Source organism: Coniophora puteana (assembly GCF_000271625.1).
Source record: "Coniophora puteana RWD-64-598 SS2 unplaced genomic scaffold CONPUscaffold_3, whole genome shotgun sequence".
NCBI classification, from domain to species: domain Eukaryota; kingdom Fungi; phylum Basidiomycota; class Agaricomycetes; order Boletales; family Coniophoraceae; genus Coniophora; species Coniophora puteana.
In genome coordinates, this window is record NW_006913055.1 from 2,888,794 (window position 1) to 2,908,808 (window position 20,015).

At 51.0% G+C, this 20,015-nt stretch overlaps 8 protein-coding genes across 8 annotated transcripts; 4 read left to right on the top strand and 4 right to left on the bottom strand.

Annotated features, from left to right (window-relative positions):
• Window positions 1-382: 382 nt before the first annotated feature.
• Window positions 383-2,199, top strand: CONPUDRAFT_120451 (GroES-like protein; the record flags this gene model as incomplete). The annotated part of the gene is made up of 5 exons (XM_007767995.1): window positions 383-1,164; window positions 1,230-1,311; window positions 1,380-1,557; window positions 1,622-2,025; window positions 2,089-2,199. The coding sequence occupies exons 1-5, from the start codon at window positions 914-916 to the stop codon at window positions 2,197-2,199; spliced, it is 1,026 nt and encodes a 341-aa protein (XP_007766185.1). The 5' UTR covers window positions 383-913.
• A 199-nt stretch (window positions 2,200-2,398) lies between these two features.
• Window positions 2,399-2,714, bottom strand: CONPUDRAFT_151520 (uncharacterized protein; the record flags this gene model as incomplete). Its single annotated transcript, XM_007767996.1, has 2 exons — window positions 2,399-2,456; window positions 2,512-2,714. The coding sequence occupies 2 exons, from the start codon at window positions 2,712-2,714 to the stop codon at window positions 2,399-2,401; spliced, it is 261 nt and encodes an 86-aa protein (XP_007766186.1).
• A 177-nt stretch (window positions 2,715-2,891) lies between these two features.
• On the bottom strand, window positions 2,892-4,206 carry CONPUDRAFT_135894 (uncharacterized protein). The gene is made up of 6 exons (XM_007767997.1): window positions 3,994-4,206; window positions 3,732-3,942; window positions 3,510-3,681; window positions 3,336-3,439; window positions 3,127-3,278; window positions 2,892-3,070 (listed from the first exon to the last, which is right to left on the bottom strand). The coding sequence occupies exons 1-6, from the start codon at window positions 4,120-4,122 to the stop codon at window positions 2,960-2,962; spliced, it is 879 nt and encodes a 292-aa protein (XP_007766187.1). The 5' UTR covers window positions 4,123-4,206; the 3' UTR covers window positions 2,892-2,959.
• Window positions 4,207-4,650: 444 nt separating this feature from the next.
• On the bottom strand, window positions 4,651-6,771 carry CONPUDRAFT_100651 (cytochrome P450). The gene is made up of 11 exons (XM_007767998.1): window positions 6,651-6,771; window positions 6,470-6,599; window positions 6,215-6,403; window positions 6,009-6,160; window positions 5,843-5,952; window positions 5,672-5,789; window positions 5,411-5,614; window positions 5,306-5,362; window positions 5,229-5,253; window positions 4,902-5,168; window positions 4,651-4,846 (listed from the first exon to the last, which is right to left on the bottom strand). Exons 1-11 carry the CDS (start codon window positions 6,700-6,702, stop codon window positions 4,765-4,767), a joined length of 1,386 nt encoding a protein of 461 aa, XP_007766188.1. The 5' UTR covers window positions 6,703-6,771; the 3' UTR covers window positions 4,651-4,764.
• Window positions 6,772-7,968: 1,197 nt separating this feature from the next.
• Window positions 7,969-10,539, bottom strand: CONPUDRAFT_120461 (GMP synthase). The gene is made up of 10 exons (XM_007767999.1): window positions 10,427-10,539; window positions 10,172-10,271; window positions 9,999-10,111; window positions 9,805-9,945; window positions 9,496-9,711; window positions 8,881-9,436; window positions 8,476-8,785; window positions 8,291-8,396; window positions 8,056-8,231; window positions 7,969-7,983 (listed from the first exon to the last, which is right to left on the bottom strand). The coding sequence occupies exons 1-9, from the start codon at window positions 10,481-10,483 to the stop codon at window positions 8,214-8,216; spliced, it is 1,617 nt and encodes a 538-aa protein (XP_007766189.1). The 5' UTR covers window positions 10,484-10,539; the 3' UTR covers window positions 7,969-7,983; window positions 8,056-8,213.
• Window positions 10,540-11,139: 600 nt separating this feature from the next.
• Window positions 11,140-18,174, top strand: CONPUDRAFT_120462 (cytochrome P450; the record flags this gene model as incomplete). Its single annotated transcript, XM_007768000.1, has 11 exons — window positions 11,140-11,201; window positions 11,263-11,372; window positions 11,432-11,683; window positions 11,744-12,062; window positions 12,123-12,270; window positions 12,330-12,437; window positions 16,680-16,793; window positions 17,349-17,538; window positions 17,592-17,652; window positions 17,778-18,044; window positions 18,105-18,174. Exons 3-11 carry the CDS (start codon window positions 11,473-11,475, stop codon window positions 18,172-18,174), a joined length of 1,488 nt encoding a protein of 495 aa, XP_007766190.1. The 5' UTR covers window positions 11,140-11,201; window positions 11,263-11,372; window positions 11,432-11,472.
• A 692-nt stretch (window positions 18,175-18,866) lies between these two features.
• On the top strand, window positions 18,867-19,530 carry CONPUDRAFT_80806 (uncharacterized protein). The gene is made up of 3 exons (XM_007767333.1): window positions 18,867-18,888; window positions 19,017-19,163; window positions 19,231-19,530. Exons 2-3 carry the CDS (start codon window positions 19,103-19,105, stop codon window positions 19,392-19,394), a joined length of 225 nt encoding a protein of 74 aa, XP_007765523.1. The 5' UTR covers window positions 18,867-18,888; window positions 19,017-19,102; the 3' UTR covers window positions 19,395-19,530.
• Window positions 19,531-19,631: 101 nt separating this feature from the next.
• On the top strand, window positions 19,632-19,897 carry CONPUDRAFT_151527 (uncharacterized protein; the record flags this gene model as incomplete). Its single annotated transcript, XM_007768001.1, has 2 exons — window positions 19,632-19,815; window positions 19,878-19,897. The coding sequence occupies 2 exons, from the start codon at window positions 19,632-19,634 to the stop codon at window positions 19,895-19,897; spliced, it is 204 nt and encodes a 67-aa protein (XP_007766191.1).
• Between the last annotated feature and the right edge of the window lie 118 nt (window positions 19,898-20,015).

The following is a 20,015-nucleotide window of genomic DNA, read 5'->3' on the forward strand; positions in this document are numbered from 1 at the left end:
CTCCAAGGTAATCATAAATCAAGTGACGGTCCCTTGAGCGCTGCGCTCAATCTGCTCCGAGTTGGAAACAGTCATTGTAATGTGCCGGTGCTGACTGCTTGCAAAGTTGAATCTATCTTCTGCATGCCTTCCGCTCTACGATGATCATTCCAACTGTCCCCCAGCATTCACTTAGGGGTCGCATGGCCTGGATAATCCCGACTTTCCACTTGATGGATGCAGCTGAAAGCCGTTCACGACGCACGTCGGGGGTGCACGCGACGGAATGCGTGAGATAAGCTTACCTTACATTTTCTCACCTAGGAAGCGCCCAAGGACGCCCAGGGACGCTGACTAACCTCAATTGACTCAGCTCTCCAAGAGACGGAGCGACACGCTGCTTGTTATCACCAACTTCTCGTCCGTTTCTTATTAACAGCAATTCACTCTTCAGTCCTCAAGTTTCAACTTTCTTGCGTTGGAGGTTTTAGATTGAGATGTCACCACTCGATGCTCGCTCCTGTGCTTGCTTCCAACCGAAATCGATTTTGACTCGTAGAGTCTTGTTGATTTCTCCGATGCCGGATGTGCGTATCGTCTTGCTCCTAGTATCGCCTTGTATTGTGTGAGTCATCCATAAGTACGCTGCAGGAGTTGACTTTCTTCACGCAGCTTATGCAGGGAGTGTAATACACCGACGTTCACTAGCGCTCACTGCTACTAAGCATCGTCGCAGGAAGCCCTGACAGGCTTACCAATACTGCCGCGGAGACAGTCGCGTCCTGGACGTGGAACACTGGCTAACAGGGAGGCCACACCTCAATTCACTGCGTATCATTTCTGTGTAGTCAGTGTCTCGTGGGGTTTTGTATAAGTGACTCTCGAACTCGTCTGCCAGGTCCATCCTCTCATCAGTCCTCGCTCACTCTCTATCATGTCTCAGAAAGCTCTCCTCTTAACGGCAAAGCAAGGCGAATGGGCCCTCGGCACCAGAGCTATCCCGAAGCCTGGCCCTGGTCGCATCCTCATCAAAATCGAGGCCGCCTCCCTGAACCCCATCGACTGGAAAGTCAAGGCCTACGGCATGTTGATCGAGGACTATCCCGCCGTCCTCGGCTACGGCCTTGCCGGCACTGTTGCTGAGCTCGGCAAAGGTGTCACTAACTTTGCTATCGGAGACAGAGTGTAAGTCTGCAATATACTTTCGGTACGAAAAACAGAGACGCTGACGAGGTATCGGCTTTTTTCAGTGCCACTTCTGGTATCGTCGGCAACAGCGAGTACTGCAGCTTCCAGCAGTACGCACTCGGCGATGCGCGCTTCACCGCCAAGGTAAGCGTGGACCCTGACGAAGTGTACCTTTCTGCGTCCGAGGTTCTGACTCATTGCCTTATTTTCAGCTTCCCTCAAACATCTCCTTCGACGAGGCATCCTCTTTGGGTGTGTCTCTCGACACCCCCGCACTGGGTCTCTTCGGGCCTCTGAACGCCAAGTTGACTTCACCCATCGACAAGCCTGGCGCATACAAGGGACAGACCATGGTTATCCTGGGTGGTTCTGCCACTATTGCCCAATTCGGTGAGCACATTTGCCCACATCCAACGGCGCAACGGAGGCACCTAACAATCACCTGAAATAACAGCCATTCAGCTCTGTCGCCTCGCCGGCTACACCAACATCATCACGACCGCGTCGCCCGCGCACGATGCCCTCCTCAAGTCCCTCGGCGCGACGCACGTCATCGACCGCCGCCTCCCCACCACCGAGATCATCGCCTCAATCAGGAGCATCGAGAAAGGTGACATCAAGGTCCTCTACGACGCCATCTGCGACGAGAGCACCCAGGCCGTTGGCTGGGGCATCCTCGCTCCCGGCGGCCATGTGGCCGTCTCCAACTATAACATTAAGAACCCAGGTGGAGAGACCGACACGCGCACGGTCGAATGCTCCTATGGCTCGCCTCATATCCCACCGCACCACGAGTTCGGCGAGAAGCTCTGGGGTGCCGTGCATGACTGGCTGGCGAACGGTACTATTGTTGTACGTGTACTGTCAACCGTATCTACAAACGCGACTGATCGCGACGCCATTATCCATTAGTGCAACAAGGTTGACGTGGTACCCGGAGGCCTCGATGGCATCGTTGCAGGCTTAGACCGCTTGAAGGCTGGGAAGGCCAGCGGTATCAAGCTCGTCGTGCGCCCTCAGGACACCGCTTGAATTTACGCTCGTAACGGCTGTTAAATCCTTCTTACGCGCAGATAGAGTACATGTACTGTATCCAATCAACATCAATTCTAAAGCTTCTCCGCCTTTCCTACTTGTCAGATAGCACAGGGGTGTTACAAAACACAAGCAGTCATATTTATAAATTGGCCTGGATCTATGAATAAGTGAAATTCTCCAGAGAAACACGGGATTAGCCCACCTTTGCCACTCTTCGTGGAACAATTCTACGTGGGAAGTCCTTAAGAACGCTAAAGGTAACATCAGCATACCCCATATACAACAACCAACAAAAAAAACACTCACGAAGTCGTAGCATTAGCCCACTCCACCTCCACATCCTGCCACACGAACTCCGGCTCAAAATCAATTATAAACTGTGCCAAAAGCCTCGCAATCGCAATCCACACCGAGTTCACCGCAAAGTTCCTTCCGGGGCAGATGCGTCGGCCGAAGCCCCAGATGAGCATGAGCGTGTCGTCGTTCAGCGTAGGTACCAAAAACACCATATCGTGAGGGCTTTACCGTGAGGCTTGGTACACATCGTTGCATCCTACATTTGTTCCTTAGACCGGCGACAAAAAGACTACATGTGCAAACGTTAATGCTCGGTATGTGGAGGTCTGCATTCACGAGCATTCTGCGCTAAATGTCTCAGAAGTAGAGTCTCACTATAAGGCTTGAGAGACGCATGCATGGTTTTCTTCGATTCGCCATAAATCGGCTGAGTGAACTTTTATGTACTTCTACTCTTCTACTTACGCAGTCTGGCACTAGCCCTAGTCCGTTTGGTGGCCTCCGTTCCCTCTGTTGTTGCGGTTCGATTACGTTTCAGCTGTTCCGTTTCAAGGCGACGGACACGCTCCTACAATCAAGGCAACCATCAGAGTGAACTCACGTGTAGCTGAAAAGAGGACGTACTTCCAATTCGGCAATCCTATCGACTGGCTCTTGACGCGTTGAGGTACTGGCTGTACGTTTCTTGGCGACCTTACCCAACGTACGGGATGACGCTTTGTCTTTAGTGTTGGCCGCTGTGGCGGGTGGAACCAGTCCCTTTTCTCTCAAGACCTCTGGGAAATTGTTTAGCGTGATATGTGACATTTCTCAAGAAGACAATGTCAACGAACCGAGAGGACGATAGTAGAATATTACATCCAGCGATTCTTCCGAATCATCGGCAGCTTCATATTCATTAACCGGATAAAAAGGATAAGTTTCGTGGTCACCGGCACTGACGAAATTAAAAGTATTCTTTAGTATCTTCTATAGTATCATAACTCCTTGACGTATTTGGTGCTCACACTATTTTGTGCTTTATGCCGTCCTCGATTTCAGCTTGGGGGGGCTGATTGTCCTGGGGCATTTGCTCTGGGGCAAACTCGGCGTCGTCGTCTGTGACGATGGCGCGTCTAATGCACACACGAATTTCTCCGATGCTGCCCGAGACTGGCTGCTGAGCGTTTTCCTCTCCGTCTATCAATGTTTCTCAGGACGTTTCGAAAGGGTCTGAATGGCGCTCGTACCTCCGAGTGCGATGTCCACGAACTTGAAACGACGAAGACGACGCGTCCCTGAATCCGCATTATCTGGTGGATCATCCCACCCCGCTGCGTAAGTCCCATCCTTGTTACTGGGGTCAAAGAAGGTCCCCGTAGCATGTTCACCATCTAGGTATAACTCCGCGACATATTTCTGAGACAGTTGTGGAGGACATTTGTACGTAAGCTCAAATGCCTTCCAGAATACGTTAGTAACACAATGGACCTTGAAGGATGCTGGTCTGACCTTGCCCGCTGTCGAGGCAATCCAACCAGAAACCGAGCGTTGCGAATCGTCGATTCTGACGCCATATTCCGGCATGGTAGGGTTACCGTGCACCCCGCAGACGGTAACATCGAAGTCCTTGAGCTTCATGAAGTCAAGATAGGTAGCTTCTTGTTGCGATTAGAGATAGTCAGTGCTGCGAACACGACGTAGTGGGGTGAGTCAAGCAACGGGGCCAACACGAGGCTAGCGCGACCCACGCCGATTGCCTCACGAACTCTTAATACGAGTCACGGCAAACTCCGCGCCGCCACCCAAACTCCGCAACGCTATAACTTGAATATCACTGCAACTTCAAGTCTGCACGTTCTTTTGCACCTGGACGTCGAGATCACCGCTTCAACACTCCATGCTCTGTTGTCGGCAGTAAATATACAGTGCCTACCTCCCGCTAACAACGCCGCGAAATCAACCCAATCGTCCCAAAACATTGTACTGCACACGGCTACGCAAGTGCTACTGGATTACGAGATCTTTGAATTGGCAACATGTCATCCATCCAGGACCATCCTGCTGGTATTTCCCATGCCAGTCGTACAATTACAAGTTATAGTGGAACTCTAAGCCGTTTAGATGTCATCGCGACCGGTACACGAAGCGGTGTTTGCCAACATTGTATTGGGATCACACTTGAATTCGTACAGAAACATGGAGGTATATACCGAATGGAATTAGATATCGTGAACATGTAAGGTAGAAAAGCCCGTACGTTGCCAAAGCTACAATTCATTTTCAAGCAGAATCAGCGAAAATATCATACTCGCCGTTGTACGGTCGCCTTAGAACAATACTACACGGGAATGGCTTTGGGATACTAGGTAAACGTTAGACCTTGCCACTTGACAGCACGTTCAAGATCAGGTACTTACGACGTCAGGCCAGTAGTCCACTCCGGGTTTGGAGCAAACTCGTCGCCATGTTCGTTCTTTGGTTTCTTCATCTCAAAGAGGGACAACATGCGCGCCATTGCTGCCCATACCGAGGCGCTGGCAAAGTGGCGCCCGACACAGAGGCGGCGGCCGAAGCCGAAGACGAAGTCTGAGGTGTCACCCGTAAGTTTCCCATTGGCGTCGAGGAAGCGCTCAGGCCTGAATTCGGAAGGAGACGGGAACTTGTCAGGGTTTTGAGACATGGCCCTGTGCGTACAGTACTATCAGCGACTAGACTCAGCTGCGAGGAAACGTAGTGCGTATTACCAGATGTTCGGGATGATTATCGCCTCTGCAGTGCTCCATCAGAAGGAGCATACGATGAACACGCTATGAAGACTCACGTTTGGGAATGTAGTACCCGTTATAGATGTCCTCCTTCGTTGTACAGTGTGGGATACCTACACAGTATCAGTAGGGTTCTTCCAAATGTAAACGAGGAAACTCACAAAGCGGTACAACAGGCCTCCATCTCAAGGTCTCCTGATACACAGCTTCGACGTAAGGCAATGTCCCCCGGTCTTCGAAGGTCGGAATCCTCTCGGTTCCAACAACGGCATCTATCTCCGCACGTGCTCGTGCCTGAACGTCCGGATTGAGGACCATGGCAAGCAAGAAGATGATGAGTGTCGAGGCGGTCGTCTCTTGGCCAGCTTGGTATCAAGAATGTCACCGTCAAGAAACGATGGAAGAGGGCGCGGTGAACTTACCGGCATACGCCGTGCCACAGCAGTCTCTAATAACCTGCTCGAAGTTCTCAATCTTGCCTGTGTCTTGGAATCGCGCGAGCGCGTCTTCAGCGAGAGAATGCCCACACGGCCCCGTGGCCTAGGACGGGGTCAGAAAAATGCGCTCCGCAGGGGAAAAGTCGAGATACGCACAATCCTCTTTTTGAGCCCTTCGAAAGGTATGGTAGTCATTTCCGCCAGCTTCTTAGCACATGATTTGGCGTTATAGAAGCCTCCAGGGAGCCAAGTCGGTATGTACTTCACTGATGAAGGCGACCGGTTGAGTGTGGGTAGCGCACGAATGCGTTAAATTACTCACGGAAGGGAAGTGTGTCAACGAGAAGGGCATTATCAGGGGATCCAATGGCGACGACGAGCTCCATGCCCTCTTCGATTATGTTCAGAATAGGGTCCTCGCCTGTTCCCAGCTCGTGCCCATACATTGACGATAGGATGACGGCTGCCGAGAATCTGAAGTTGTACGCGTCCATCGCTTGTTGGATGAAAGTATACATGGTTACGCACCTTTGGAAGTGACGCCAGTACGCATCGGGTGAAGTTGCCAAGTTATGAACTAGCTCAGACGAACGTCGAAGCTGCATCGGGAGGAAAGCCACCACTCCGTTCGGGCGCAGCCCCTGGTGCGTGACTCGCCGGTGCGCTCGCCAAAGGTCGTTGTGGTTGTACATTGCTCCGTTGTACGTCATGCCGTATCTGCACAAAGTCGCATGTTCAGCATCTATCTGTATCGCAGGTGTAGTAAGGAGCAGTCCGACTTACGGCTCAACGATGCCCATCTGCGGTCTGTCCGAGTAATTCGCCGATCGCTTTTCCAGCAGGTCTTCAGCTACCTCCACGGTGTTCAGGACAACCACGTCCGTTCCGAACATCTTGCAGTACACGATATCGCCTGGCATAGCAAATCAACTTGGGCAGAACCATGAAGAGGCAGCAGACGTACCGTAAACATCCTTCCACTCCGTATACGTCAGCCACGCTCGCGATGCGTTCATCTGGTGCACATTGCCAATGACAGGAAGTGGTTTCGGTCCGGGCGGATACGGCTTGTCCTGGCGCTTCTTCGTAACGTTAACGGCGACAGCGACAGCAGCGATCCCGACGGCGGCGGCGGCGGGCAAGACCAGGTTATGAACATCCATCTCAGAAAGCGAGGAAAGAGAGTTGGGTGAAAAAGCACGCTCACCGGCGCAAACCCCGGTCCAGACTTTATCTACGTCGCGGGAATGCTGCAAGTCACAGTTCTTCGCAACATGGGGAGTGTGACCCAGGGGCCATACGCATGACCCGGTAACATGGCGTACGTGGGTGCGTGTGAATGAGATGTGGCGGATTCTATCAGCCACGGCTAACAGCGTTGGATCAGAAACGTTAATAATTCGCCACCAGGGTCGATAGGTGTAACTCAGGAGACGACCTCGGAACGTACCTGGCACCTATCCACGGGCGATCCGGAAGTCCAGTCTTCGACTTCGATCTCAGATAACCGGTCAATTTTAGTTCTACTCGAAGGGTGTAGATATGTATCTGAACAGAGTGAAGTCAAGTGAGCTCAGAAACCGATACCACAAACACCCATAACGCACCACATACGAAAACATGTTTCCCGAGACGCCGGCTCACCGATGGACGGACCGAGACGGACCCGCATTCGTGAGCCTCACGCTATCCAAAGAAAAAAGAAGCTCCAGACTAGCTAAAGTTAGCTTCATGCTACAAATTTGCGGAGGCGAAGGTGAACAGTTTTTCCGGTGCCGACTTCAATTTCTCATCGATCAGCGCAACAAAGCGCCACTTGAATGCTCGCTCTTCAGGGTCGCCCTCAAATTGCAGGCTCCCGGAATGTTCATCTGAACATAAGGAGGTAAAAAACGAGCGGTGGATCGCGATCGAGGTCGCTACGGTTGCTCTGACAGTCACGGTGGTCGTCCGCCGAGACGCGGGCGACGCGGTAAAAGTTTGCGACAAGTTGGCAAGCTCAAGTACAGGGGCTATTTGCCCACCCGATTCCCACGCTGTCAGTACTATCAATGTATGCAATCAGGCGATCCCCCAGGTTGGACGTCCTTGTTGGTCCTTAGCTTTTACTAAAGGCACGACCCAATACGTGCCGCATGTCTTGTAGACCTGATGTTCTAGATCTGAACGTTCAAACGTACAGACGGGATGTTGCGGCGCTGGAATAATGGAGCTTGTGCTCTGAAGAGGTTAGTTTCTTTTGCCGTGTCCCGCATCTCTCATTTAAAAAGTTTGATGAACTTGGCCGTCATATCGCTCTGCGAAGTATACACACCAAAAAGCCACGATGTCATCGAAGCATTCATGCAGATGTCCATAGGCTCACTTACTTTGAATAGAAGAATTGCTACGCATTCTATCAAGCGAAACAATTCAACCTCATACATGTAGGATAGGTACTAGGTAGGCCACCTATAATCCAACCAATGCCATCGACGAGATCAGATACAAGCCCGGGAAGACGAATCGAGAATGCTAAGCATCCAGATCAAAGCCATTCCACAGTCTGTTGTGGTGGTCATTAGACATGTGTAGAGATGGACGGGATGCGTCGAAGACACTTACCGCAGGTGGCTTGGACGAGATATCATACGTCACCCGGTTGATGCCGTCAACCTCGTTCGTAATCCGGGACGAGATCCGGCGGAGAACCTCGGGCGGGAAGACATACCTGATCAAAACAACCGAAATTAACCATCGGGCCAACAACGCCATCACCGCAGCAGCGACGTCAAGAAACAACCACGCACCAATCAGCCGTCATAAAGTCCTCGCTCTGCACCGCGCGGAGCGCGATCACCTGCTCATATGTCCGCTTGTCGCCCATGACGCCAACTGCGCGGACAGGCAAGAGCACGGCAAACGCCTGGCTGATGTTGTCGTACAGCTCTGCCTTGCGGATCTCCTCGAGATAGATCTGGTCTGCCTGCTGCAGGATCTTGACCTGCTCGCGCGTCACGGGTCCCAGGATGCGGATGGCCAAACCTGGGCCGGGGAAGGGGTGCCGCTGCACGAGCGGGGCGGGGATGGAAAGGAGGCGGCCTAGGGCGCGGACTTCGTCTATAGTGACACGTTAGCTTGCATACATTAGCTTGAATTAGAGGGTAAGGCGGGATAAAGGGTGGATGGGTAGACGGAACAGAAAGCAGACGCACCCTTGAACAGCTCCCGAAGTGGCTCAATGAGCTTAAGCTTCATATCCTTCAACAGCCCGCCGACATTATGATGCGTCTTGATCGTCGCGCTGGGGCCCTTGAAGCTGATACTCTCGATAACATCGGGGTACAGCGTCCCTTGCAGCAACCACTCCACCTTGCCCTTCTCGCTCCCCTTCTCCTCCTCGACCTCCGCCTCCTTCTCAAGGCGTGCTGCCTGCTCCTCAAAGACATGGATGAACGTATTCCCGATGATCTTGCGCTTCTGCTCGGGGTCCTCGACGCCAGCTAGGAGGCCTAGGAAGCGCTCGGACGCGTCGATGATGGTAAGGTTCACGCCCAGGTCGCGCGAGAGCATCTCGTGGACCTGCTTGGACTCGTTCATCCGCAGAACGCCGTTGTCGACCATGATTGCGTGGAAGCGATCGCCGATGGCCTCGTGCATGAGCTTCGCGGCGACGGTGCTGTCGACGCCACCGCTGACGGCGCCGATAACGCGTCCTTTGGGCCCGCAGATCTCGCGAATGCGCGTGATTTCCTTTCCAATGAACTCTTCCTGTTGTTGGTACGCTCAGTAACGCCATAGCAAATGACACGAGAAGACGGTATACTAACCATTGTCCATGTTGCATTGCACTGGCAAATGTTCAGGACGAAGCGACCGATAAGCTCCTTACCCCGCGGCGAGTGCGTGACCTCGGGATGGAATTGGATTCCGTAGAACGGTTTTGAATCGTGCGCGATAGCAGCGTATGGAGCCGTTTTGGTTGCACCGATGATATGGAAGTGAGGAGGGAGCTCAGAGAGCTGATCGCCATGCGACATCCACACCTAGGTCCTTGACGTCAGCCAGCCGCTCGTGGTTTCGCGTAAGTGCTCCGATAAGGAAGCAAAGCTGAAGAATATGGTCCTCCATGAGCTCACCTTCATCTCGTCTCCCAGTCCATCAAACAAAGCGTCCACCGACCCATTGCTCCCTCCCGCGCGCGTGATCTGTACGTTTGCGAATCCGTACTCACGATGGTCGTGTTTTGAGACTTTCCCGCCGAAGTTCCACGTTATTTCCTGTAACCTTGCACGTAAGTATCGTCGCGTCTAAACATAATCATAAGGCGTACCTGCAAGCCATAACATATACCAAGGATGGGAACGCCAAGGTCGTAGATTGCGGGATCGGCGTGTGGTGCCTCGTCATCGTAGACGGAATATGGTGATCCGGAAAGGATTATACCTGCAAGGTGAGAATCAAAGCAATAAGCACTCTGTTGGTCAAGACGAGAGTGAAGGTCACCTTTTGGTTTGAACGGGATGTCACTGATTTTGGCGGTGCAGGGCATCAGCTCCGCGTAGACATTGAGTTCACGACATCGACGCGTGATCAAGTGACTGTACTGGTTATAGGAAGGATGTGATGTCATTCATGTGGAGGTTGCGAGTTTAGAAGGAAGGATCATGGCATGACCGATGCCGGGAGGGCATGACATGCGTTTGAACGATGAAACACGCAATCAGTGGTTTGGTCAACAACATGCGACGATCCACGCACCTGGGAGCCAAAATCGAGGATAAGGATAGTATCAAACTGGTGGTGGATCTCTGCCATCTTGTTTTGTTTGTCGAAACAAGTCGTAGGGAGAGGAAAAGAAAGATAGAGCACGCTCTTCGACAAACGAGTCAAACGTGAGCAAAACTACCGGGGATAAGCAAATTAAAGTGCCCGTGGGAACATCATCCGGCAAATTACACAGGGGCTTTCCGAGACAGGCAGTGTCGGTCCGAAATGCACTGCCACTGGAAAATCCCGTCTCAGCTCCCAACTCTCACTCAAGTACTCAACTCCTACAGAATCCCACTCAGCTCCCGCTGTACACTTGCGAACATCATAGCTGCTTGCCGGCGTGTCGACCAGCACTATTTCGGCCCTTCCAGCGCACCTCTCCGTAAACGCTGCTCTAGGGAACTCCATTTAGGCATCTGCATCGTAGAGCTTAGATCAACCACCATCAGCAGTACCAATATTGGAGAGCGAGGATCCCCCCATTTCCCACCGGATAACGATGCCTTGAAAATCCGCCTCGCCATTCACAGCTCCTCTCTATACGTTATCACTTCTCAACGGGTACCGCTTACGATACCACTCGACACAGACGTTCCTGCAAATGTCCAGCGTACAATGAACTCGAATCTTGGCTCGAGTGCTAATCATAGTAGCGATAACGTTCCGGTAGGCTGGGATCGAGGCCCACTGGTACGTATCGGCGTACGCCGCTGGGTCACATTGGCGGCGATCAGCTGCGGCGTTGAATGGAAACAGCTTTTACGTGCGTAAAGCCCTTCTATACTTTCTTCAAGAGGTGAAGGTGATTGGTTTCATCGGCAAAGTCATAAATATCCAGGGACTCCAAGACTTTTCGTTCGTCACGACAGGAGATATGTTATAATAACGCAGCATTCCTCTGGCCCTCCTTGTATACATCAGGATGGAACGTAACGTAACGCACCGTGTCTCGTATATCAGGCCGGACGACTGACGTCCAACCATAATTCCCAGTTCTTCGAAGTCGTCTTTGGCTGTCTGCTTTCTCATTCGCTATGGAGTACACACAACACTCTAGTGTCGTTATTCCATCCATCGCCTCCATAGTAGTGGCCTTTACGGTGATAACGGCGCGCCACTTCATCAAATCGAGACAGCGACACCCTTTTCCTCCTGGTCCTCGCGCGCTGCCTTTCGTCGGGAACCTCTTCGACATGGACTGGAACCAGCCGTGGGTCACATTTTCGGAGTGGTCCAAAGCTCATGGTACGATAATCTCAGTACTGTGCTCGTGCTTAGAATGTTCTCTGATCTTCGCACTATCAGGTGACCTCGTCCACTCAAAGCTCTTCGGCCTTCGCATCATCACTCTACACTCCGAAGACCTCATCCGAGACCTATTCGACAAGCGCTCCACCAAATACTCAGACCGCGTCGCGCTTGCTACTGTCGCTCCATACGGCGCCGATTTCAGCACGCCGACGATCCGTTACGGTGATGCATGGCGCTTCCACAGACGGCTGTACCACCATGTATTCCGCACTGAGTCCGCGACGGTGTTTAGGTCAATGCAGGCGAAGAAGGCACACGAGCTCCTTCTCCACGTGCTCGAGGCTCCCAAGGATTTTTACCACCACATGCACCGGTAAGTTCCTGCGCTTCATCGCCATAGACGTGCCTAGAGCGAACGCTTTGAATGCCTCAGATTCGGCGCCGCTGTTGTCATGTCTGCTACGTACGACTATGACGTGACGCCTCACGATTCGACGCTGGAGATGGTGCAAACTGCGGTAGAGAAAATGATCAGCTCCCCCGAAAAAGCTACATTCGTCGATACGTTTCCGTTTTGTAGGGTTTTTTGTGATTATTTGTGCGATACAAGCTGACCTAGTCTGATCTGATAACAGTGAAGTACATTCCTGCGTGGTTTCCCAGAGTAGGGTACTTTAACGCCCAACAATGCCGCGAGGCTTGCTGGAAGATGAAGATGGAGCCGTATCAGGACATGCTTGCTAGAATTGTGAGTCACGTTCAGCTATATTAAGCTCTAGACATGACTAATGATTACTGATAAAATCAGGGAGATGACGACGAGAACATGTGCATGGGTGCGGAATGCGTCAGGCGCTTTGCCGCCGAGAAAGAGTACAACGGATTGAGCATCGAGAAGATGATAATTGATGCATGCGGTACTTCCTTTGCAGGTAAGCACTGTCTCTTCTTTATGTAAACTCACGGTATACTAATTCTCGCACTGAAGCTGGGTCCGATACGGTACGTCGACACGCTCAATCGCAGTGAACACACCACTTATCCATCGTGATAGACTGCATCTGTTCTCATTGTTTTTGCGCTTGCTATGGTCCTCTTCCCCGGCGTTCAAGAACGAGTGCAGAAGGAAGTGGTCCGCGTTGTTGGCGAAGATAGGATCCCGACATACAACGATCGAGAGTCCCTTCCTATTGTGGACGCAGTCCTTCGCGAAGCACTCAGGTGGTTCCCCGTGACACCGCTTGGTCAGTCTATCAGTGCTATCTAAAGCCAACAACCACTCACGCCTTGTGACCAGCGGTATGGCATGCTACGTCAGAGGATGATATATTTAATGGATACTACATCCCCAAAGGTATGTTCTCATAGCTGGTCGCTGCGATGGTACGTCGAGAATCCGTCTAACATTGCTTTGAACCCGAAACAGGAACTGCTGTTGTTGCAAACGTCTGGTGGGCTGCCTTCGCGTGAAGATCGTTCTGCTTACCTACTGCACGACAGGGCGCTCTCCAGAGACCCAATCAAGTACCCCTCGCCCGAAGACTTCAACCCCTGGCGGTTCTTCAACAGCGACGGTGAGCTAAACGATGACAAATTTCTCCACCCGTTCGGCTACGGCCGGCGTATCTGCCCAGGCGTGAATCTCGCAGACGCGTCTATGTGGATCGCAATAGCATCGTTGCTAGTCACATTCAAGTTCTCGAAGGCCAGGGACGCGAAGGGCGGCGTCATTGAGCCAAAGCTAACGTGGACGTCTGGGGTGGTTGTGTAAGCCTTTTCTCTCATCCTAGCACTGTGTATGCCGGAATCTTGCTGAAATGTGTGCTATGGATAGAGCGCCGCACAACTTCTCATGCAGTATCACGCCGAGGAATTCTCATCTTACCGAGGAGAGGCTGAAGGACATGATTGACATCGCTGAGCACTGAGTGTCTTCGATGCGTCTACGGCGGCGGTCATTAGTAACAGGAATGCGAGGTGTTCATTTGATCAAGTGCCTGGGTACAAGTACGTAAATTAGCCTATCCTGATAAACTCAGGCGGTGTGCCTCTTGATCTAATCGTATCTTCAAACTTATGACACGAACGGTGTGGTTGTGTTTGGTTGCGGCTCCTGTCGGCCCGCATGTTGCCCGCTTTTGAATGTCTCCCCTGTTTTCGGAATGTAGGTCGGTAGTGGTTCTATTCTTCAACGCGAGTCCCTTCGTGGCGCAGCTGCTGCGTACGCGTTGACCCTTTTATTTTGAATGAGGTTCGCCCTATGGTCCTTGCCGTTCAATAGTTATTCTCTCCTTTGTTATATGTTACCCGCCTTTGTATTCCATACTTTTCTGTCACCATACATCCATTGCTCGATCTCCCTCTCTGTGAATATTGCCGTGTGGAAGCTATCGACCCTATCTTAGCTTATAACGGCGGCTGCAAGGCATGATTTTCTCATTCTCGTCTCCCACAATCGCATCGTATCCATTTGTCTCATTGTTTCTGCCGCTCACGCATCATGCCCATTGTTTTTCAACCTCGTAAATAGGGACCGTCGTGCTGAGCATCCTAGGGAGCAGCTAGATGTGCTCCGACGCTTCTCCCGCCTACATTCGAGTTTATATCCATTTGAGTGATTTTAACCTACACAACGACACACTCTCTTTCAATGTGGAAAAAGATTACCTTTGATTGCAAGGGGTCATCCCTATGTCAGAATAAGTAAGGTTATGGTGCAGCACAGCAAGGCAGAGTCTGTCCTTCAATCCGGTCCGCATCATAATTAATGACTGCCTTTTTTCAAACGGTGTTCAATAGTTCAACCTCAAGGCCTCATGGTGGGTTACCACGCAGACTCTCACCGTAAATAGCAGCGTTGGCGTGCTAGGCATGAGCATTTGAGCACTGCGAAAGGTTTCGACGGCTACATTCAATTTGAGCTGGGTAACCGGAGGTGTTTAAAACTCTCAAGCGAGAGTCGCTGACCTGGGTAGAATTCTAACTCATCTCATTTGTCTCGAAGAGATTGTTACCCTGACGGCATCTTTGGCTCTGTGGCGTCGCCCCTCTCAGGAATCGCACTGCCACGTCGTGCACAGTGGCTCTATCCCTGAACTGTACATTACTGCCTTGGTCTGTGGCATTTCCCCCTGTCACAATGCTCGACTGAATTGTGCTTAATTTCTTTGTCCGCAGTATCCGTTATTCAATGGGTTAAGACTCAGTGTACATTCAGTTGTGCATCGATGTCCCTCAGACACTACTCCTCAAAGGAGACGGAGACGATACTAAAACAGATGCAAAACAGGAAGTTCAACATTTCACTTCGAAAGCACGGGCAGCAACTTATAAAAGGTTGACACGTCCAAAATAACATAAAGTTAGTAAAATCTAATGCACAGGAAATACCCTAACCAAACTCTGACCTTGCTGCACCAAGTGTGCAATGTAACGCGAAGTCAACATGAACAGGATGCTGATTGATGGTGGCGTCATTGACTGTGACATGTCTCCCTGCAAAGGGCATTCTGAGCAAGATGTAGAGCGGCGGATCTATCCGCAACCGCGTTTTTAATGGAGCGTTCTTGGCGACGAAAAATATCCCTTCAGTCCTTAGCTAAGATGTGGAAGGGTAAACCTGCACATTGAGATGATTATACTAGATTCAGCATTGAAAGTAGGATCATGCAGGAGCATATAATTTATGAGTGAGGTAAAATACTTCAACATGCGTCCCTTTAACCCTATAACAATTATCGCGGGGATTATCTACCCTCTCTCATCTTCCGGTGTTATAATTATTTATTTTGTGTTATGCACCGCGTGAAAAGTATTTCTATCTACCTTTGCCATGTGACCTAAAACTGTATGCCGTTGGAGCTGGAGCGTTTACGCGACGGCGTGTCTTGTTGATGTGCAAGGGTCGACCATGAGATAGGGGCTTGTAACAGGGCTAACTCAATAAGGCTAACCGACGTCATTTAGCTTATGATCGGATGGTTTGCTTCTTCTTACTACCCCCTGGCCATACGACTAGCTCTATACCCCAACCAGCGACCTCTCTCAAACAGTCTAAATCATGCACACAGGTCATCAGACCTCTTCGGACGATGATGCATAGCCGCAGAGGCGCGTGACATGTTTGCGGCGTCAGGTTTCGCGTGGTCATGCACATGAGGGCAGCTACGTATATGTTACCTAGTGCGCCCGGCGTTACCACAGATAACCGATTCCCGGCTCATGGTGATGAAGTACACGACAAGGGTAACAAGGGCGTCTCCCTGAACAGACCGAATCTGCAGTTGACGAAAGCTAATAAAAGGTGGCGGATCCTTAGACGGTGTGTCCCTTTTCTTCCGCTCCAGCTGTAGGGCTGACATGTCGATTCCAAGCCTCCTCCAAAAACACTCATGGGGAACAGGACTCGTCGCTGTTTCTATATTGGTCCTTCTTCTCATACATCGCTCGCGGGGTCCGGGAAAGAATTGCTGCACCCTTCCTGGACCTACACCTTTACCTCTGCTCGGAAATATATGGGGCTTGAACTTCAATTCGCCCTGGCTGAGCTATCAAGGATGGAGTCGGACTCACGGTACGCATCAAGGTCTTGAGAGCCTCAAGTCTGAGGGTACTAATAGTTATATCCTACTAGGCAAGATCTTCCAAACCAGGTTGCTTGGGGTCAATATTGTCGTGATCGGCAGCGAGGAGGTAGCGCGGGAGCTCCTTGACCGAAGGTCTAGGAAGTACTCGGGAAGGATGTGGCTTCCGACTACCGAACCGTACGTTTTTGTTCGTTTCCCATCAACAACATGAAGAGCATCACACGCTTTAGATACGGTTTTGGCTTTTTCACCACCACTATCGGGTACACTGACGAATGGCGCGCTCACCGACGCGTTCTGCATCAGCACTTCCGAGCGGAAGCCGCTCGGGAATACCATCCAATGCAGCTTCGTAAGGCACATCAGCTTGTGATCAATGTAACGGAGTCGCCTGCAGACTACAGAGAACACATTCAAACGTACGTAAGTATGTGTCTCATCAAATATTTTCGTTGAGAAGCAACAGATTCGCAGCGTCGGTCGTCATGTCTGCCTTGTACGGTTACCAAGCTAGTCCTGTCCACGATCCGCTAGTTGAGAAGATCAATCGCACACTTAAGGTTCTTGTTCAGGCCGGCTCTCCGGAGAAGGCTTTCTTAGTGGGCTGCTTGCCGTTCGGTAAGAGTTTCGGTTTCTACCTGTGTTGATACAACTGACAAAACGATCAGTGAAGTACATACCTACATGGCTTCCCGGTGGAAGCATGAATGCCGCTAGGTGCAAAAATAGCTGCAGCGCATTCGTTGATGGACCTTTCCGTCATCTCGAAGAAACCATTGTTCGCACTACTTTCAGTTTTTGTCCTGTTATAACACTGACAAGGCTTACAGGAGCCGTACTCGTCAATATGGACTGTAGGATATCGAGGGCTCATCGATATCGAACAGCCGCGCTCGAGTAAAGGGAGCTTGCAGCTGATTCAGGATGTCTGCGGCGCTGCCTTTGTAGGTAACGAAAGCTTTCAGTTCTGCAAATTGACTCGTTCTGACTTCTTTATTGACCTGAAGCTGGATCAGAGACTGTGAGTAAGATATTCGTATATCTTGAGCGTATTGACTGTCTCGATCTTACAGACTGCTTCGGTGCTTTTTATCTTCGTACTTGCAATGGTCCTCAATCCCGACGTGCAAAATCGTGCCTATGCGGAAATCATTCATGTCTGCGGAAGCGACAGATTGCCTACATTTGAAGATAGGCCACGTCTCCGGTACGTAGAAGCTGTAGTACGGGAGACGCTGCGGTGGTGTCCGATTGCTCCCCTAGGTATGTGACCGAAACATCGAGACTTTGATCAGCCCATGAATATGTTTTTGTAGGCATCCCTCACAGTACAACCGACGATGATGTGTACGAGGGACAATTCATACCGAAAGGCATGTAATCTACATCCACTGGATAGACGAAGTACTTACCAATGGGTTATATAGGCACAACCGTAATGGTGAACGTTTGGTGAGTGTTGACCGCGACAATTGTACGCCTCTTGCTTACATTACTTCCAGGGGTATCTGCCGAGATGAGGCTAGGTATCATCGGGCTGCTGAATTTATACCGGAACGCTTCCTGACAGAAGATGGCACACTGACGAATGATACGGTGGATTTTGTCTTTGGGTTTGGTCGGCGCATTTGTCCGGGGAAACACCTCGCCAACGCGTCGCTCTGGATAGCTATAGCATCACTACTCGCCGTCTTTCGCTTCGAGAAAGCAAAGGATGACAACGGCATGGAGGTAGATTTCGTCCCAGAGTGGTCGTCTGGGTCAACGTCGTAAGCTTTGTCCTTATGATCAGACTTTGGTGACACGATAGCTTGCTAACACAATCGCAGGTATCCAGAGCCATTTCCCTGTCACATTCTACCCAGATTTCCTCATAGAGAAATAAGCCGCCTCTCGTAAATTGGGACGGCATACAGAAGCGTTACACTTTTGTTCTCATCTTGTTACTTATTCATGAAGGAACGACCGCAGCTGCAATTAATGACTCGCCTTGACACATCTTAAACATACTTTACTTAGTTCAAACACGGGCATAATATAGCGGACTAATCGTTGAAGAGTATTTACTTACATACAGCTTCAAGAGCGTTTTTCTTCTTATGGAGTTGTTACTACTTCGAACTCGGAGACCTGCAGCAGTTGTGTCTTAGGGGTTTGGGGATGTTTTCCAAATGTTTTCGGCAAATACTACTTGGCTATCGTTCGGAGTGAATCGGAAGGCGCGAACAGAATCCCGCTTCGAAGCGTCCGATCCCCGCGGAAGCGACTGAGTTCTCTTCACTCACTTTCCTCGCGCTCAAGAATCGCCAGTTTCGAGTCATCGTTGTCCCCGAATGCCTTCTCACTGGGCAGAGGCCAGCATGTCCATACAAATCTTTCATGAACAGTAAAGCGTCAAAACTCTCTCGTTGAGCCGCTGTTTCAAAATCCCATATGATACCGTGGTCGGAGTCAACTAAGTCAACTTCGCGTCGACGATTGGCTCACGGCGCGGCGTTACAGACTCCATCGCGCAGAGATGTCACTATGCCAGCTTCATTGGTTATCCCAGGGGCGGTACGAAGGCTAGCTCGGGCCCGCCACGTCTTCAGCGTGTTCCACTTCAGTATAGAAGTGAGTTCTACCCTCGGTATGCTTCAACATCAACACCACATCCTTTCCATCCATGCAGATGCTGAGTTTATCTCCACGCGAGCACTATAGTTATGCGGCACTGACCTTTGCCGCATCCATCGTTGTAGCTCTGCTTGTGGCTCGTGGGTTGACTCGTTCTAGACGCCAACGATGCACTATCGGTGGACCCAAGCCTTGACCCATCGTCGGGAACATGAACCGAATGGACCTCGCTAATCCATGGAAGACTTACGCAGAGTGGAGTAAGATCCACGGTGCGTGCCCTTAGCCATTGTACATGTAGAGCCTAGCTCGCATATTCATGCCGCTGGTCATTTACAGGCCCCATCTTCAAAATTACGCTGATGGGGTCGGAAACCGTAGTGGTCAGCGATGAAAAGATCGCCCTAGAGCTGCTTGACCGTCGGTCCAGCAAATACTCAGGGCGCATGTGGTTTGCTACAGCTGAACCGTGCATCGGAATTGTCCGCACTTTTCTCCCTTGAGCTACCTGACTGAACCCATGCTTGCAGATATGGGCTTAGTCGACTGACTACTCTCCTCGGATACACGGACGAGTGGCGCGCTCACCGATGCCTTTTTCATCACCATTTCCGGCCCGAGGCAACCAAAAAGTATCGCTCCATGCAGGCTAACAAGGCTCATCAACTCCTTATCAGCATCCTTGAGATACCAGAGGAATACAAGGATCACTTGAAGACGTTAGAGTTTTGGGCCTGTTTATGCATCTCCCAGATAACAACAACAATCCTAGCTACGGCGCTGCGATCATTTTGTCAGCGGTGTACGGTTATCAGGCACACCCGGTCAACGACCCGTTGAGCGCCAAGCTCAATGCAGCCCTTGAGGTCGCCGTACAGGTCAGCGCGCCAGAGAAGTCGCTCCTGGTGGAATACCTGCCATTCGGTAAATTCTCCGTGCTACCCCTGCCCCGGATTCCGCGTTACAGCTGACATGATTGCACTCAGTCAAATACATCCCATCATAGCTTCGTGGTGGTATCTTGAACGCTGCCAAATGCAAAGAGTTTTGCCGGGCAACAACTCACGAGACACTGAAACACACCCAAGAAACCATCGTATGAACCCTCATCTACCTTTTTTCGC